Raw genomic sequence first — 17,053 nt, 5'->3', positions numbered from 1 at the left:
GGAGACCAGATACAGTGAATGCTGGGTCCGGGGAGACCAGATACAGTGAATGCAGGGTCCGGGGAGACCAGATATAGTGAATGCAGGGTCCGGGGTTTATGAACCCTAACTTTTTCAGCTACAGTACAGTAGCCCTTATATTGGATTGGACCACACAGGTCAATCTTCTCTCCCCACATGGATCAAGGAGCCTTGGTGGCCATTCCCCTGTGACCGGTTTTCCTTCCTTGGACCACTTTAGGTCGGTCCTGTCCACTGCAGACCGGGAACATCCCATAAGAGTTGCAGATGCTCTGACCCAGTCTCGTCCAGCCTTTACAATTTGGCTCTCGTCAAAGTCACCCAAATCCTTTCACCTGCCCACTGTTTTCAACACACACATAGATCAATCTGTTACATACCAGTATTTCCAAAAATGTCTCAAAAAAAAAAAAGATATATTATAAGTATGGGGTTTTGTTTTTTTCCCTCAATCATACTTACCTAAGTAGATACTGCATCTCTCCCCCGTGAGCTCGAAGTGTGAGAACTCAGCAATCACATGACCGTTGATCACAGAGTTCTTACAGCTGCTCGGAGCAAAGAGCGGTGACTGTCAGTTACCACTCTCTGCTCTGCCCCCCCCCCCCCAGTCCTCACTGGAGCACTGGGCTATGGAGGAGGGACCGGCTGGCTCAGGATGTCAGCGGCTCGTTGGGAGGCTGAGCCAGGTGCCACTTCAGACTTTAAAGTCGGGATCTTTCCCCAGCCTGGACCAGCTGAGTAACATCAGGAAACATTGGCCCGCTGTCCGCTAAAAACGGGTCACAGGAATGCAGAACAAACTGCACTCCTGTGATCCACAGGAAAAGAGCTTTGGCTGTACTTCTTTAACCCTTCGCCTACTGGGCACTTTTACCCCCTTCCTGTCCTGGCTTATTTTCAGCTTTCAGCACTGGTGCCCTTTGAATGACAATTGCGTGGTCATGCAACACTGTACATATGAAATTTTTTTTCACACACATAGAGATTTCTTTTGGTGGTATTTAACTGCCACTGGGTTTATGTTTTGCACAAATAAAAGAGCAAAAAAAAAAAATAATCTTTGTTTCTATTACAAAAATTTTGCAAACAGGTAAATTTTCTCCTTCACTGACGTGCATTGAGGCTGCACTGGTGGGGATTGATGAGGAGGTACAGACTATACTGCACCAGGGGCGGACTGACCATTTGGAAACTCGGGCACTGCCCGAGGGCCCGGGGTCAGTAGGGGGCCCCCATGAGATGCCCCGGTACCTTTTTCATAGGCTTTTTTGAGTTTGGCCAAGGACAGAGGGGCCCCATGATCCCCTATTGCCCAGGGGCCCCATGAGTTGTCAGTCTGCCCCTGTACTGCACCTATATACAGCACTGATAGGTGGCAATGATGGGCACAGATAAACGCACTGATCAGTGATGTGCTCTGACAGCGTGAGGAAAGTTCTGCCGATAACCAGCAGCTGTATTTACTTTGTGATCAGCTGTGTCATTGGACACAGCTGATCATGTGGTAAAAGGCTGCCGTGATTGGCCTTTTACCTTGTCATGTGTGATCAGCTGTGTGCGCGCTAGGGGCGTGTTCTGGGAGGACGTCATATGACTCCCTCCTAGAACTGACCAATTGTGCTGCAGCCGTCATTCGGCTATGGCCTGGTTGTCAAGCGGTTAAACTGAATCCATTTATAAAATCCAGTGCCTACCAAGCCCCGTATGTCGAACGCCACATGACAGACGCAAGCACCATGTACATATGTGTTACAAACAAGCCAATAAATTTCATAGAACTAAAAATAGTCGTCTTTTCAGAAACAACCTGCTGGAGATCGAAAGCAGCCCCACGGTTCAACACGCCGACAGCCAACCAAAACGGAGCTCTCCGCTATAGATGGCGTTTGCCTTTAATTTTGCACAGACCTTTCCCTCTGAATCTCAAGCACTGCTGTTCGGAGCCCTCAGTATTCGCCTCTTTTATTGTCCATTTTGTAGCGTTTTTCTAAAGTATAAAAAAAAAAAAAAAGTCTGTCTTTCTTCTCAACCGCATTTCATCTTAATAAAGCCCTCTCGTTCCATTGTATTCCGCAGAACATGTAGAGAACAAACCTTCCCCTGCCAACACAGCAAGCCCTCGGTGCTCCGTGCTTTCCGGCACAAGACACGCTGGTGTAAGCCGGGATAAATTGAGGGACTTATTGTTTGCAAAATTGCTGGGCACTCAGTGTAAACTCCTTGTTACTTCGTGTCTTAGAGTTGCTATGGGAACAAGAATCCAAAATGACAAGAACGTGTAGCAACGTCGCAATCAATTGTAGCAATGACCTCGAAGAAGCTGCTGGGTTTCAAGGGTCTCTTCTGCTTTCCCTACAAGTGACCTAGCCTGCAAATGCACCAAGACGTGCAACCCACCAATGGCGACCGACAGACTTCAACACCTTCAGGCTTCTTTGCTTGCAATTTATTGGCTCAAATGTCTAGGGCAGAGGTCTCCAAACAAAGGAGCAGTTTACTTTAATTCAGACTTCAGAGGGTCAGACTGTGGCCAGTGGGAGCAAGCAGGGCCCCGGCGTCCCGTGAGAGGACCAAGGGCCCCGGCGTCCCGTGAGAGGACCAAGGGCCCCGGCGTCCCGTGAGAGGACCAAGGGCCCCGGCGTCCCGTGAGAGGACCAAGGGCCCCGGCGTCCCGTGAGAGGACCAAGGGCCCCGGCGTCCCGTGAGAGGACCAAGGGCCCCGGCGTCCCGTGAGAGGACCAAGGGCCCCGGCGTCCCGTGAGAGGACCAAGGGCCCCGGCGTCCCGTGAGAGGACCAAGGGCCCCGGCGTCCCGTGAGAGGACCAAGGGCCCCGGCGTCCCGTGAGAGGACCAAGGGCCCCGGCGTCCCGTGAGAGGACCAAGGGCCCCGGCGTCCCGTGAGAGGACCAAGGGCCCCGGCGTCCCGTGAGAGGACCAAGGGCCCCGGCGTCCCGTGAGAGGACCAAGGGCCCCGGCGTCCCGTGAGAGGACCAAGGGCCCCGGCGTCCCGTGAGAGGACCAAGGGCCCCGGCGTCCCGTGAGAGGACCAAGGGCCCCGGCGTCCCGTGAGAGGACCAAGGGCCCCGGCGTCCCGTGAGAGGACCAAGTGCCCCGGCGTCCCGTGAGAGGACCAAGTGCCCCGGCGTCCCGTGAGAGGACCAAGGGCCCCGGCGTCCCGTGAGAGGACCAAGTGCCCCGGCGTCCCGTGAGAGGACCAAGTGCCCCGGCGTCCCGTGAGAGGACCAAGTGCCCCGGCGTCCCGTGAGAGGACCAAGTGCCCCGGCGTCCCGTGAGAGGACCAAGTGCCCCGGCGTCCCGTGAGAGGACCAAGTGCCCCGGCGTCCCGTGAGAGGACCAAGTGCCCCGGCGTCCCGTGAGAGGACCAAGTGCCCCGGCGTCCCGTGAGAGGACCAAGTGCCCCGGCGTCCCGTGAGAGGACCAAGTGCCCCGGCGTCCCGTGAGAGGACCAAGTGCCCCGGCGTCCCGTGAGAGGACCAAGTGCCCCGGCGTCCCGTGAGAGGACCAAGTGCCCCGGCGTCCCGTGAGAGGACCAAGTGCCCCGGCGTCCCGTGAGAGGACCAAGTGCCCCGGCGTCCCGTGAGAGGACCAAGTGCCCCGGCGTCCCGTGAGAGGACCAAGTGCCCCGGCGTCCCGTGAGAGGACCAAGTGCCCCGGCGTCCCGTGAGAGGACCAAGTGCCCCGGCGTCCCGTGAGAGGACCAAGTGCCCCGGCGTCCCGTGAGAGGACCAAGTGCCCCGGCGTCCCGTGAGAGGACCAAGTGCCCCGGCGTCCCGTGAGAGGACCAAGTGCCCCGGCGTCCCGTGAGAGGACCAAGTGCCCCGGCGTCCCGTGAGAGGACCAAGTGCCCCGGCGTCCCGTGAGAGGACCAAGTGCCCCGGCCCCGGCGTCCCGTGAGAGGACCAAGTGCCCCGGCCCCGGCGTCCCGTGAGAGGACCAAGTGCCCCGGCCCCGGCGTCCCGTGAGAGGACCAAGTGCCCCGGCCCCGGCGTCCCGTGAGAGGACCAAGTGCCCCGGCCCCGGCGTCCCGTGAGAGGACCAAGTGCCCCGGCCCCGGCGTCCCGTGAGAGGACCAAGTGCCCCGGCCCCGGCGTCCCGTGAGAGGACCAAGTGCCCCGGCCCCGGCGTCCCGTGAGAGGACCAAGTGCCCCGGCCCCGGCGTCCCGTGAGAGGACCAAGTGCCCCGGCCCCGGCGTCCCGTGAGAGGACCAAGTGCCCCGGCCCCGGCGTCCCGTGAGAGGACCAAGTGCCCCGGCCCCGGCGTCCCGTGAGAGGACCAAGTGCCCCGGCCCCGGCGTCCCGTGAGAGGACCAAGTGCCCCGGCCCCGGCGTCCCGTGAGAGGACCAAGTGCCCCGGCCCCGGCGTCCCGTGAGAGGACCAAGTGCCCCGGCCCCGGCGTCCCGTGAGAGGACCAAGTGCCCCGGCGTCCCGTGAGAGGACCAAGTGCCCCATCATTGTTGTCAGTGGAAGGAATAGTGTCCCAAGGGCCAGATAAAAGCAAGCAAAAGGCCACATCCAGCCCCCAGTTTGGAGACCTCTGGTCTAGAAAGAGAAGGTTAGGGTGTGAACAAGCCCTTAGAGCTGCATGTTTTTTTAGCAATTAAGTCAAGGGTAGCCGGATTCAGACTTCAGGGGGTCAGACCGTGGCCAGTGGGAGCAAGCAATCCACATTGCTGGTGTCAGTGGGGGACATAGTGCCCCACCACTGGTGTCAGTGAGAGGAATTATGCCTCATTGTTGGTGTCAGTGGGAGGAATAGTGCCCCACAGGCCAGATAAAAGCAAGCAAAGGGCCACATTCAGCCCCCGGGCCACAGTTTAGAGACCACTGGTCTAGGAAAGTTATGGTGCAAACAAGCCCTTAAGAGCTGCATATTTTAGCCAGTAAATAAAGGGTGGCCTGATTCAGACTTCAGGGGGTCAGACTGGTCAATGGGCACAAGCAAAGCCCCATTGTTGGTGTCAGTGGGGGACATAGTGCCCCATCACTGGTGTCAGTGAAATGACTAGTTCCCCATCGTTGTCAGTGGGAGGAATTATGCCTCATTGTTGGTGTCAGCTAGGAGGAATAGCGCCCCAAGGGCCAGATAAAAGCAAGCAATGCGCCACATCCAGCCCCCGGGCCACAGCTTGGTGACCACTAGTCTAGGAGAAGGTTAGGGTGTGAACGAGCCCTTAGAGCTGCATTTTTTATCCATTGAGTCAAGGGTGGCCTGATGATGCACCAGAGGGCAGGTCCTTGAAGTCCTGGGCTCACAGGAAGTGGGCTGAATGACCATGGAAGAAAAATGGTGCAGCTGCTGGGGAAAATGCTAGAATAATACCGATTCACGGTTTTATCTTTAGTGTAACCCACAGGCAATCAATCACAACCGACTTTACTGAAAGCGAATAGTACGAGGGGAATTCTGACACATTGACAAAAAATAGAAAATCCATAGCTACTGATATGCAGTATGCCAAGAGATTGAGGGTAATAAAAAGTTTGTAAATAAGTGATTTTTCTCCTTCACTGATGTGCGCTAATGAGGATGCAGTGATGGGCACTGATGAGGAAGCACTGGTAGGTGGCACTGATGGGAATTGACAGGCATCACTGATGGGCACTGAAAGGCAGCACTGACATGTGGCATTGAAATGCGGCACTGATGGGCACTGGCAGGTGGCATGGATGGGCACAGAGCTGGCACTGATGGACACTGACAGGTAGCACTGCTGGGGCTACACAGATCGTCAGGGCAGACTGATCATCAGTGCCCTGATGATCAGTGTAGATGTCCCCTCCGAGGAATGCCAATTACCGGCTCTCCTCTCCTGTCAGCGTGACAGCTCGAGAGGAGAGAAATGCCGATAACCGGCATTTCCCTGTTTACATGTGATCAGCTGTGATTGGACACAGCTGATCACATGGCCGAGCCAAAATCTTCGGCTCTTTCCGTGGATCGGTGATCCACTGTGTCCGAGGGACACAGCGCACCAGCGATCGTTGCGCGCTCTGGGAGCCGCGCATGCGTGGTTAGAATGGGAGGACGTCATATGACGTCCTCCCAGAACGAGAGAACCACCTTGCGTCCGTCATATTACTATATGGCGGGCGGGAGGTGGTTAAAACATGAATGTGGGGGGTGCAGTGCATCCTCATACACCCCGAAAAGAAAGGCATCCTACCTCATCCAAGCAGTTGACCCGGACCTCTTTACTGCCCAGAAGTTGCGCAGCATCTTGAACGTTGCCTGTTGGAGCAAACAGAAAAGTAATCAGTCGGTGGCACTTGGTGTTCACACAACAAAATAAAACGTAAAGCGAAGGCGGAAGACACACGGCCATAATAGTCTGATTCACAGCTTCATCTTCATTTGTGTAGTAACCCACAGGCAACCAATCAGAAGCCACTCTATTGAAAGTGAATAGTACAAGAGGCAGTGACCAAAAAAAAAAAAAAAAAATAGAAAAGCCATAGAAGATAAATGCTGATAGACTTCTGGGAGTAAAATTGTAAAGAATTAAAAAAACAAAGAACCACCAACACACACACTACAAGTGTAGTACACAGCACGATTATCTGAAGGACAGGAAACTGGTCCTTTGTTTCAAATGTTTGGAGATCCCTGTACTAGATGAAATAAAAAAAAAAAAAATGCCCTGAAGACTCATGAGATATATTACATCATTCTGGCCTAGGCCAAAAACCAGGAAGTAACTGAAGAAATGTAAAAAAGAAAACCCAAAAAAACACAAAATATACGTGTAACCTCTTCCCGTCTGGCCCATGTCGATAAACGACCAGACGGGAGCGCTGCTGATGCGGGTGGACACTACTAAACATCCCCCATGGGTCCAAATATGCAATGAAGACAAGAAGGTAATATTTGTGTTACTAAACCCACAACAGTACAATCATTCTGTAGATGCAGTAAAGTGTGCTTGTTATACTCACTGTGGAACCTAAGGGGTTAATCCTCTGCATTTGTAAAAACAAATGACAGTTTGATCCTGTCTTTTCCGATCCTCCCCTTCTTCCAGTGTCCCCCCTCTGATCTCCTGATAAGACATATTGTGTGGAGACACTCTGCACATGTTCCGTTTGGTGTGTATTGCTAGAGGTTTTTTTTTTTTTTTGGGAGTGTGCATGTGATCAGCACAGGACCAATCAGCACTGTCCAGACAGAGGTTCTGCATACTCCTAGAGCAAAATGAAAACTCCTCCTACAAGCTTTAACCAGTGCTCTGCTGGACACTGATTGAAGTCACAAGACTGCCATATACTGCTGATGAGAAAAGGAATTTAGCAGTTTATATTTACTAAAATAATTGCATGTCCATGTTCTGTGTACTGTGGGAGACCAAATCTAGTGACTGCAGGGTCCGGGGGGAGAGCGGATATAGTGACTGCAGGGTCCGGGGGGAGAGCGGATATAGTGACTGCAGGGTCCGGGGGGAGAGCGGATATAGTGACTGCAGGGTCCGGGGGGAGAGCGGATATAGTGACTGCAGGGTCCGGGGGGAGAGCGGATATAGTGACTGCAGGGTCCGGGGGGAGAGCGGATATAGTGACTGCAGGGTCCGGGGGGAGAGCGGATATAGTGACTGCAGGGTCCGGGGGGAGAGCGGATATAGTGACTGCAGGGTCCGGGGGGAGAGCGGATATAGTGACTGCAGGGTCCGGGGGGAGAGCGGATATAGTGACTGCAGGGTCCGGGGGGAGAGCGGATATAGTGACTGCAGGGTCCGGGGGGAGAGCGGATATAGTGACTGCAGGGTCCGGGGGGAGACCGGATATAGTGACTGCAGGGTCCGGGGGGAGACCGGATATAGTGACTGCAGGGTCCGGGGGGAGACCGGATATAGTGACTGCAGGGTCCGGGGGGAGACCGGATATAGTGACTGCAGGGTCCGGGGGGAGACCGGATATAGTGACTGCAGGGTCCGGGGGGAGACCGGATATAGTGACTGCAGGGTCCGGGGGGAGACCAGATATAGTGACTGCAGGGTCCGGGGGGAGACCAGATATAGTGACTGCAGGGTCCGGGGGGAGACCAGATATAGTGACTGCAGGGTCCGGGGGGAGACCAGATATAGTGACTGCAGGGTCCGGGGGGAGACCAGATATAGTGACTGCAGGGTCCGGGGGGAGACCAGATATAGTGAATGCAGGGTCCGGGGAGACCAGATATAGTGAATGCAGGGTCCGGGGAGACCAGATATAGTGAATGCAGGGTCCAGGGAGACCGGATATAGTGAATGCAGGGCCCGGGGAGACCGGATATAGTGAATGCAGGGTCCGGGGAGAGCGCATATAGTGAATGCAGGGTCCGGGAGACCGGATATAGTGAATGCAGGGTCCGGGGAGAGCGGATATAGTGAATGCAGGGTCCGGGGAGAGCGGATATAGTGAATGCAGGGTCCGGGGAGAGCGGATATAGTGAATGCAGGGTCCGGGGAGAGCGGATATAGTGAATGCAGGGTCCGGGGAGAGCGGATATAGTGAATGCAGGGTCCGGGGAGAGCGGATATAGTGAATGCAGGGTCCGGGGAGAGCGGATATAGTGAATGCAGGGTCCGGGGAGAGCGGATATAGTGAATGCAGGGTCCGGGGAGAGCGGATATAGTGAATGCAGGGTCCGGGGAGAGCGGATATAGTGAATGCAGGGTCCGGGGAGAGCGGATATAGTGAATGCAGGGTCCGGGGAGAGCGGATATAGTGAATGCAGGGTCCGGGGAGAGCGGATATAGTGAATGCAGGGTCCGGGGAGAGCGGATATAGTGAATGCAGGGTCCGGGGAGAGCGGATATAGTGAATGCAGGGTCCGGGGAGAGCGGATATAGTGAATGCAGGGTCCGGGGAGAGCGGATATAGTGAATGCAGGGTCCGGGGAGACTGGATATAGTGAATGCAGGGTCCGGGGTTTAGTAACACTTTAAAGCGGATCTTCAGCTTTTTTTCTTTAATTACTTTTTTTTTGTTTAAGAACATGTATGGCACCGCTTCCCCCCTGGCAAGTCACTCACCTAGGCGAATGACATGCACTGTTCTCCCTTTGCCTCCTCGGATATGCACATCACATCTCAGGAGGCACAGCCTTTCATTCAGGAAAGGAGGAGGGGTTGGGCCTCTCAGTGCATCATTGGTAGGCATGCTGGCTGAATCCAGAATAGCTGGCAGCCCATCAATGACATCACAGGAAAACATGATGGTGCGGGACTGAGCGCTATCAGAAGAGAAGAGGATCCCAACTGGGTAATGCTGGATCTGCTGGGTAAGCGAGTATCAAAACAGTGTTTACAAAAAAAAAAAAAAAAATTATTATTATTAATAGTATTATAAGAGGGAGGGTGAAAAGCCACTTTAACTAGCGTGTTGATGATTGGAGGAGAACCAGGGAAGACAAAAATATATGCAGATTACGCTTCAGCTTTAGAGTCCAAGTTTAGCCACTAAAAATGCTCCTTCCACAGGCTTAAGAAAGAAAAAAAAAAAAGAAGAAAAAAAACAAAAAACAAAACACCATTTGTTAAAGCCCAATTTTAGTTTAAAAAATAAATAAATCAGTGCAAGGGACATAACTTTAAATTAATGCAAATCTTCCCGCATGGCAGGGGTTAGCTGAGCCAAGGACATGTCATATGCAATCAAGAGTGCCAGCTATGCCTGCCTATTCCATCCCCCTCCTCCATTCACAAAAATGGTACTATAGCTTCCATGAATTAAATGTGATCTATGACTGAAGTATGAGGGGGATAAAGGAAAGATCCTTCACCTCCATTCATAGATTGTACTATATTGTATTCCATGAAAAAAAAAAAAAAGGAGGGAAAAAAGAAAAAAAAATGAATAAAAAGAAAAAATGAATAAAAAGGGAGAGAAGAAAAAAAAAAAAAAAGAAACAAAAACAAAACATTCTTCCCCCCCCCCCCGTACTCCATTCATAGGTCACGTTTCATTCATGGACGATATAGTACAACTTTTATGAATGGAGAAGGAGGGCAGAGTAGGAGTGTATAGTCAGCACTCTTAATGAGCGCATAGACCAGGTCCTCAGTTCTATTAACCCCTGCCACACTGGAAGATTGTGACAGCAAAGGATTTAGGAAGCATCAGAGAACAGACGATTTCCACCAAAAGGACCAGCCAGGGGCACATCGCATGGATTGTAAATGATGACCTTTGACCCGGTTTTGTTTGTTTTTTGACTTAACAAGCTTTAATTGTTTTTTTTCTCCAACGTTTTAAAGTTGCATTTTTCTTCAGTATTTTGGCATGGGGAGGAGCATTTTAGTGCAAGGTCCTCTACAGGACCCAGAATTGGTGGGGTGGGGTTGAAGTGATAAAGATGACACACAAATAACCATTTGTTTTATTCTGAATGTTCAAAGCTTTTCAGCAAACCTCGGCTGATCCGACTTGTGTCATGAAGGTATAATTAGCCATCTCTGCGGGTCTGTCAGGTACATTTGTATGTTTTGTTCCTTACTTCCTTTTTAATGGATCGCATAAAATGTTTGCCCACAGTTGTCTGCAGTGTGACAGGGCGGCACAGTCCACATCTCCTCAGTCTATGAACAGATTGTGGACAGCAGACCTTTTCCGATGTCTACAGGGACTTTAACCCCTCGCCTACAGGGCGCTTATACCCCCTTCCCGCCTACAGGGCGCTTATACCCCCTTCCCGCCTACAGGGCACTTATACCCCCTTCCCGCCTACAGGGCACTTATACCCCCTTCCCGCCTACAGGGCACTTATACCCCCTTCCCGCCTACAGGGCACTTATACCCCCTTCCCGCCTACAGGGCACTTATACCCCCTTCCCGCCTACAGGGCACTTATACCCCCTTCCCGCCTACAGGGCACTTATACCCCCTTCCCGCCTACAGGGCACTTATACCCCCTTCCCGCCTACAGGGCACTTATACCCCCTTCCCGCCTACAGGGCACTTATACCCCCTTCCCGCCTACAGGGCACTTATACCCCCTTCCCGCCTACAGGGCACTTATACCCCCTTCCTGCCTACAGGGCACTTATACCCCCTTCCTGCCCAAGCCAATTTCCAGCTTTCAGCGCTATCACACTTTGAATGACAATTGCGCAGTCATGCAACACTGTACCCATATGACATTTTTTATCATTTTTTTTGTGACAGATAGAGCTTTATTTTGGTGGTATTTAATCACCTCGGGGTTTTTTATTTTTTCTTAAACCAAAAACCTCTGAAACTTTTTAGTTTTTGTTATAAAAGTTTGTAAATAAGTGATTTTTCTCCTTCACTGATGTGCGCTAATGAGGCTGCAGTGGTGGGCAGTGATAGGCTGTACTGATGGACACTGATAGGTGGAACTGATGAGGACGCACTGGTAGGTGGCACTGATGAGGAGGCACTGATACATTGCACTGACTAGCACTGATAGGCGACACTAATGCACAATGATGGGTGACACTGATTGGCAGCACTGATAGGCGGCACTGACAGGCAGCACTGATAGGTGGCATTGATATGTGGCACTGATGAGCACTGACACAAGGCACTGACAGGTGGCGCTGCTGGGGCTACACTGATCATCAGTGCTCTGATGATCAGTGTAGATGTCCCCTCCGAGGAATGCCGATTACCGGCTCTCCTCTCCTGTCAGCGTGACAGCTCGTGAGGAGAGAAATGCCGATAACCAGCATTTCCCTGTTTACATGTGATCAGCTGTGATTGGACACAGCTGATCACATGACTGAGCCGACATCTTCGGCTCTTTCCGTGATCCGCTGTGTCTGGGGGACACAGCACACCTCCGGTCGCCATGCTGCGCACTCCCTGAGCCGCGCATGTGCGGTGAGAATGGGAGGACATCATATGACATCCTCCCCTAACGAGAGAACCGCCTTGCGCCCGTCATTGTACTATATGGCGGGCGGGCGGGAGGCGGTTAAAGAGGCTCTAAACCAAAAATGTTGAAAATCATGACTGGGCAGCTCTTTATTGCAGAAGAGGGTTGCCATGTCTCCTCTGCAATAAACACAAAATTTAGAAGCCCATAGATTATGCAATTTTCTTCCCCTTCCTCATGGGTGCAAGAAAAAAGGAAAAAAAAAAATATATATATCGATCAATTGCTGTGTTGATGGGGGAACCCCTCCTGCAGTGCTCTTGTGTCCTGCCAGCAGGGAGTTTTCCCGTCTGGCAACACACAATTACTGCTAGCACTATAGCCGCCAGCAGTAATCACACGTAAAAAAATCCGGTAGGCTGGTTGTACTTGGATTGACTTGGGTACAACCAGCCTGCCCCATAGATGGATCAAACCGGCTTCGATTCAATACATCTATGGCCGGCTTTACCCATCTTCTCGCAGTCTTTAATTGAATGCACGGTCCAGCAGTGCCGGAATGACGGATTTCCTTGCATATGTGCGGGATGACGTCAGCCCCTGACAGCCAATCAAGAGGCTGAAAACCCAGCACTCAGAAGTAGCCTCACACAAACACACGTTGAAATGTGAGTAAATTGGGAAATATCAAACATCTGTCTATCACTGAAAACTGGGGGAAGTGGCAAGTTATAGCCATGAAATGCGTCTTTTGGTGAAGTCAAGTTATTTGATGTTCTTCAAACTTGATCACTCCGACCAATCCTTAAATACACTATCTGCTGATTTTTTTTTTACCTCCTCTCATCCTACAAGTATAATGCCCACCTGAGAACCCAGAAAAAAGGATCCAGGAATGGCACCACCACAGCATTGACAATGACTGTTCTCACCCCACATGGTGACGGGGCCCTTTCTCCACCTGCAGTTTAGGGAAGGTTGGGTGTTTCTACCCATCAGTCACCTTACCCTCACCAGGTGTAAGTCATTTTTCTTTTCTCTGTAATCATAAAAATTATTTGTAGGTAAAAATGTTACTTTAGATACACAATACACTGCAAGGTCCCAGGAGGTGATACTTCGGGCCTCTCTATGGGTCTGCACCAGGGGTGGACTGACCAATTGGAAACTCGAGCACTGCCCGAGGGCCCGGGGTAAGAAGGGGGCCCCATGAGATGCCCCTGGTACCTTTTTCATAGGCTTTTTTGAGTTTGGGCAAGGACACAGGGGCCCCATGATCCCCTATTGTCCGGGGGCCACATCAGTTGTCAGTGCGCCCCTGGTCTGCAATCTGCAGTTTGATCTGGACCCTCTGACCTGCGGACCAACCCAAGTCCCTGCACTAATTTTGGAAAACTCAGCACACACAGGAACCTCGGTTCCCAGTACGGTTCCATTTTCCAGTGCGGGCGGCGTGCCATTAGAACTAATGGCACGCGCCTGCAATTCTCTGTGCGGGTGGTGCGGCTGCGCGGATTTTCATACGGACAAGGACGTTCACCATTTATGGAGGGGGGTTTGGAGAATGGAAAAGCATAACCAGATAGGATATGGTGAGGCTGTATCGGTCCTTTCTGGCCATCAGTGCAGTACGGTTATACTCTTTCATTGGGTCTCAAGCAATCCTCCATAGAAGCCATGGTTATTATTGCTCTCTTTTCGGTACTTATATAGCACCATCAATGTACACAGCGCTTTACATATATATTGTACATTCACATCAGTCCCTAACCCTCAAGGGGCGTACAATCTAAGGTCCCTAACTCACATTCATACATACACATACTAGGGACAATTTAGACAGGATCCAATTCACCTACCAGCATGTCTTTGGAGTGTGGGAGGAAACCAGCGTACCCGGAGGAAACCCACGCAGGCAGAGAGAACATGCAAACTCCAGGCAGGTGGTGCCGTGGTTGGGATTCGAACCAACAACCCTCGTACTGCCAGGCGGAAGTGCTAACCATTTAGCCACTGTGCTGCCAATGTTTTCCATATACTGCATTGACGAAGTAAGCAGTTTGGAATAGGCGGCTCCAATATTAAGGCTTGGTTCACATATATGCATTTTGCGTTTGATGCTTTCATTTCATTCTCCTCTGACTGTCCTAAGAGGCTGCATAACCCCTGACCATCTGTCCAGACAGCTCTGATTGGCCCTGTGCTGATCACATGTACCCTCCCAAAAAAGAAAAAAAAAAAATCTCCAAACAGAGCATGTGCAGACGTGCCACTGCTGCTCTGTACTATCAGCAGGATTAGTGACAGCAAAAGGGGAGGATTAGAGAAGACCGGATCAAACAGCCTTTTCACACAACGCAGAGGATTAACCCCTTAGCTTCCACAGTGAGTATAACAAGCATGCTGTACTGCATCTACAGACTGATTGTACTGTCGTGGGTTTAGTAACACTAAGATATACACTATACAGCAGCAATTCTGGATGTGCATCTGACAGATGGGGTGTAAATCAATTTGCATGGCTCCACCCACTGTTCTGAAACTACACAGATTTGGCTGGAGGGCTCTTTATTCCCTTCTCACCATAACCTGTATGGTTAGACAGTGTTAAAGCGGTAGTAAACCGCATCCATTAAATATAAAAAAAAAAAAAAAAAAGTCCCCTGCAAGGTAAAGACATAATGTGCTGGTATGTATTGCACGATGACGTCACTCCCGCGCAAATAGAAAAAAAAAAAAAAAAAAAAAGAAGATTACAACTACTTTAACACACTTAAAGAATTCCAAGGAAAAAAAAAAAAATTCCCATGCAGTAGGGCTATGCCGGCACTGCATAGGTTAACTGCTCCTCTTTTTTGTCTAGGGGTTAGGAGAGCGGAGATATACTCATCTAATCTGCCGATCCTCCAAGTGCAAGACCAGCCCCTGCTACTCCTGGTTTCCCTCCCCGCACACTAGCAGACTTGTGAATTGGACTGTTCCTGATGTCATTACACCCATAGACCATCTGTGGACATGAGGACGGCAGGAACAGTCCACCGCTGGACGTAGGGGAGCGCTGTTTTTAAGAGGATTGAAGGATTGGGTGAGAATAGCCTCTCTGTGCTCCCCCTGGCTAAAACCAGCAATTAATCATTTTACCCCGGTACAAATCATTAGTAAGACCTCATATGGAATATGCAGTTCAGTTTTGGGCACCAATTCACAAAAAGAACATTGGAGAACTGGAGAAAGTACAGAGAAGGGAAACCAAAGTGATAAGAGGCATGGAGGAGATCAGCTATGAGGAAAGATTAGAGGAACTGAATGTATTCTCTCTTGAGAAGAGGAGATTAAGGGGGGATATGATCTCCATGTATTATACATAAGGGGGGGATATGATCTCCATGTATAATACATAAGGGGGGGGGGATATGATCTCCATGTATCATACATAAGGGGGGGGGATATGATCTCCATGTATCATACATAAGGGGGGGGGATATGATCTCCATGTATCATACATAAGGGGGGGGGATATGATCTCCATGTATCATACATAAGGGGGGGGGATATGATCTCCATGTATCATACATAAGGGGGGGGATATGATCTCCATGTATCATACATAAGGGGGGGGGATATGATCTCCATGTATAATACATAAGGGGGGATATGATCTCCATGTATAATACATAAGGGGGGATATGATCTCCATGTATAATACATAAGGGGGGGGGGATATGAACTCCATGTATAATACATAAGGGGGGGGGGATATGAACTCCATGTATAATACATAAGGGGGGGGGATATGAACTCCATGTATAATACATAAGGGGGGGATATGATCTCCATGTAGAATACATAAGGGGGGATATGATCTCCATGTAGAATACATAAGGGGGGATATGATCTCCATGTAGAATACATAAGGGGGGATATGATCTCCATGTAGAATACATAAGGGGGGATATGATCTCCATGTAGAATACATAAGGGGGGATATGATCTCCATGTAGAATACATAAGGGGGGATATGATCTCCATGTAGAATACATAAGGGGGGATATGATCTCCATGTAGAATACATAAGGGGGGATATGATCTCCATGTAGAATACATAAGGGGGGATATGATCTCCATGTAGAATACATAAGGGGGGATATGATCTCCATGTAGAATACATAAGGGGGGATATGATCTCCATGTAGAATACATAAGGGGGGATATGATCTCCATGTAGAATACATAAGGGGGGATATGATCTCCATGTAGAATACATAAGGGGGGGATATGATCTCCATGTATAATACATAAGGGGGGGATATGATCTCCATGTATAATACATAAGGGGGGATTCAGCCAGACTATGTAACCCATGTAGTGTAGGGCAGGCACAGCCCCACTGCATAGGAATAAAAAAAATTCCCGGAGACCTGCTTTAAGAAAAACACTATCTGTATGATTTTGTCATAGCGCATATGTCCTGGGTGTTCAAATGTTAAGGGTCAGGGGTCAGTGTCCAAAGCAGTTGTTGGGGATAGAAAAAGGATGGTTGGCCTAGAAAAAAAAAGAAAAAGGAATGAATTTCTGATTTGAGCCTGCTGGCCACTAGAGTGGACTGAATGGCTCCTGAACGCTGCTGCCACTTGTTCACCCCAGAAGAAGCACCAATACAACGGACACGGCCTATGTCCCGACTGGCAGGGAGTTAAGTAAAGATTAGTGAGAAGATAAGATCTGCCATCTCCCCAATTATCCCGAGTTATCTGCTGGCTGCTGCTGTAATCACTGCAGATTATGTCTTTAATTATGCCTAGTGCAGATTACTACACAACGCAGATTTCATAACCGCTGCCCGCCGTCTGACACCGTGCCCTTAATACACGGCCGCTCTACCAAAATCTTCAGCTTTTATTGTAACCCAAATTAAAAAAACCACCCAGAACTCAGTGATGTGACTTTCCTAATGTACTGCTAAGGTTTGGATGAACTAAAGTGAGTTATGGTAACATACTGCAGTGGGAGAGTTTTGCAGCCCCAAGGCCCTGTTCACACTGGTGTGCTGCTATGTCGCCTACAATGCCAGAATCTGCTGTGCAGAAGCAGATCAGAGAACATCCGTTCCCCAATCTCCCCTGCAATGAACGGGAAGCCACGTGTATTACATTACTTCCAGATTCAGAGCAGGCTTTCCTACTGTACTCGATTAGCTG

At 50.6% G+C, this 17,053-nt stretch overlaps 1 protein-coding gene across 2 annotated transcripts in view; it reads right to left on the bottom strand.

Annotated features, from left to right (window-relative positions):
- ANKMY2 (ankyrin repeat and MYND domain containing 2) overlaps positions 1–17,053 on the bottom strand; it is a 51,621-nt gene that overhangs the window by 32,622 nt on the left and 1,946 nt on the right. For both annotated transcript variants that reach the window (XM_089660249.1, XM_089660250.1), the window contains exon 2: positions 6,211–6,275. In XM_089660249.1, coding sequence (XP_089516375.1) covers positions 6,211–6,275 — 65 coding nt within the window. The remainder of the gene's footprint in view (positions 1–6,210; positions 6,276–17,053) is intronic.

Source organism: Staurois parvus, unplaced genomic scaffold (genome assembly GCF_062004578.1).
Source record: "Staurois parvus isolate SC_StPar_1 unplaced genomic scaffold, SC_StPar_1.0 ptg001220l, whole genome shotgun sequence".
NCBI lineage: Eukaryota > Metazoa > Chordata > Amphibia > Anura > Ranidae > Staurois > Staurois parvus.
The sequence above is the reverse complement of the archived record's forward strand: the minus strand, read 5'-3'. Positions and strand labels throughout refer to the sequence as shown.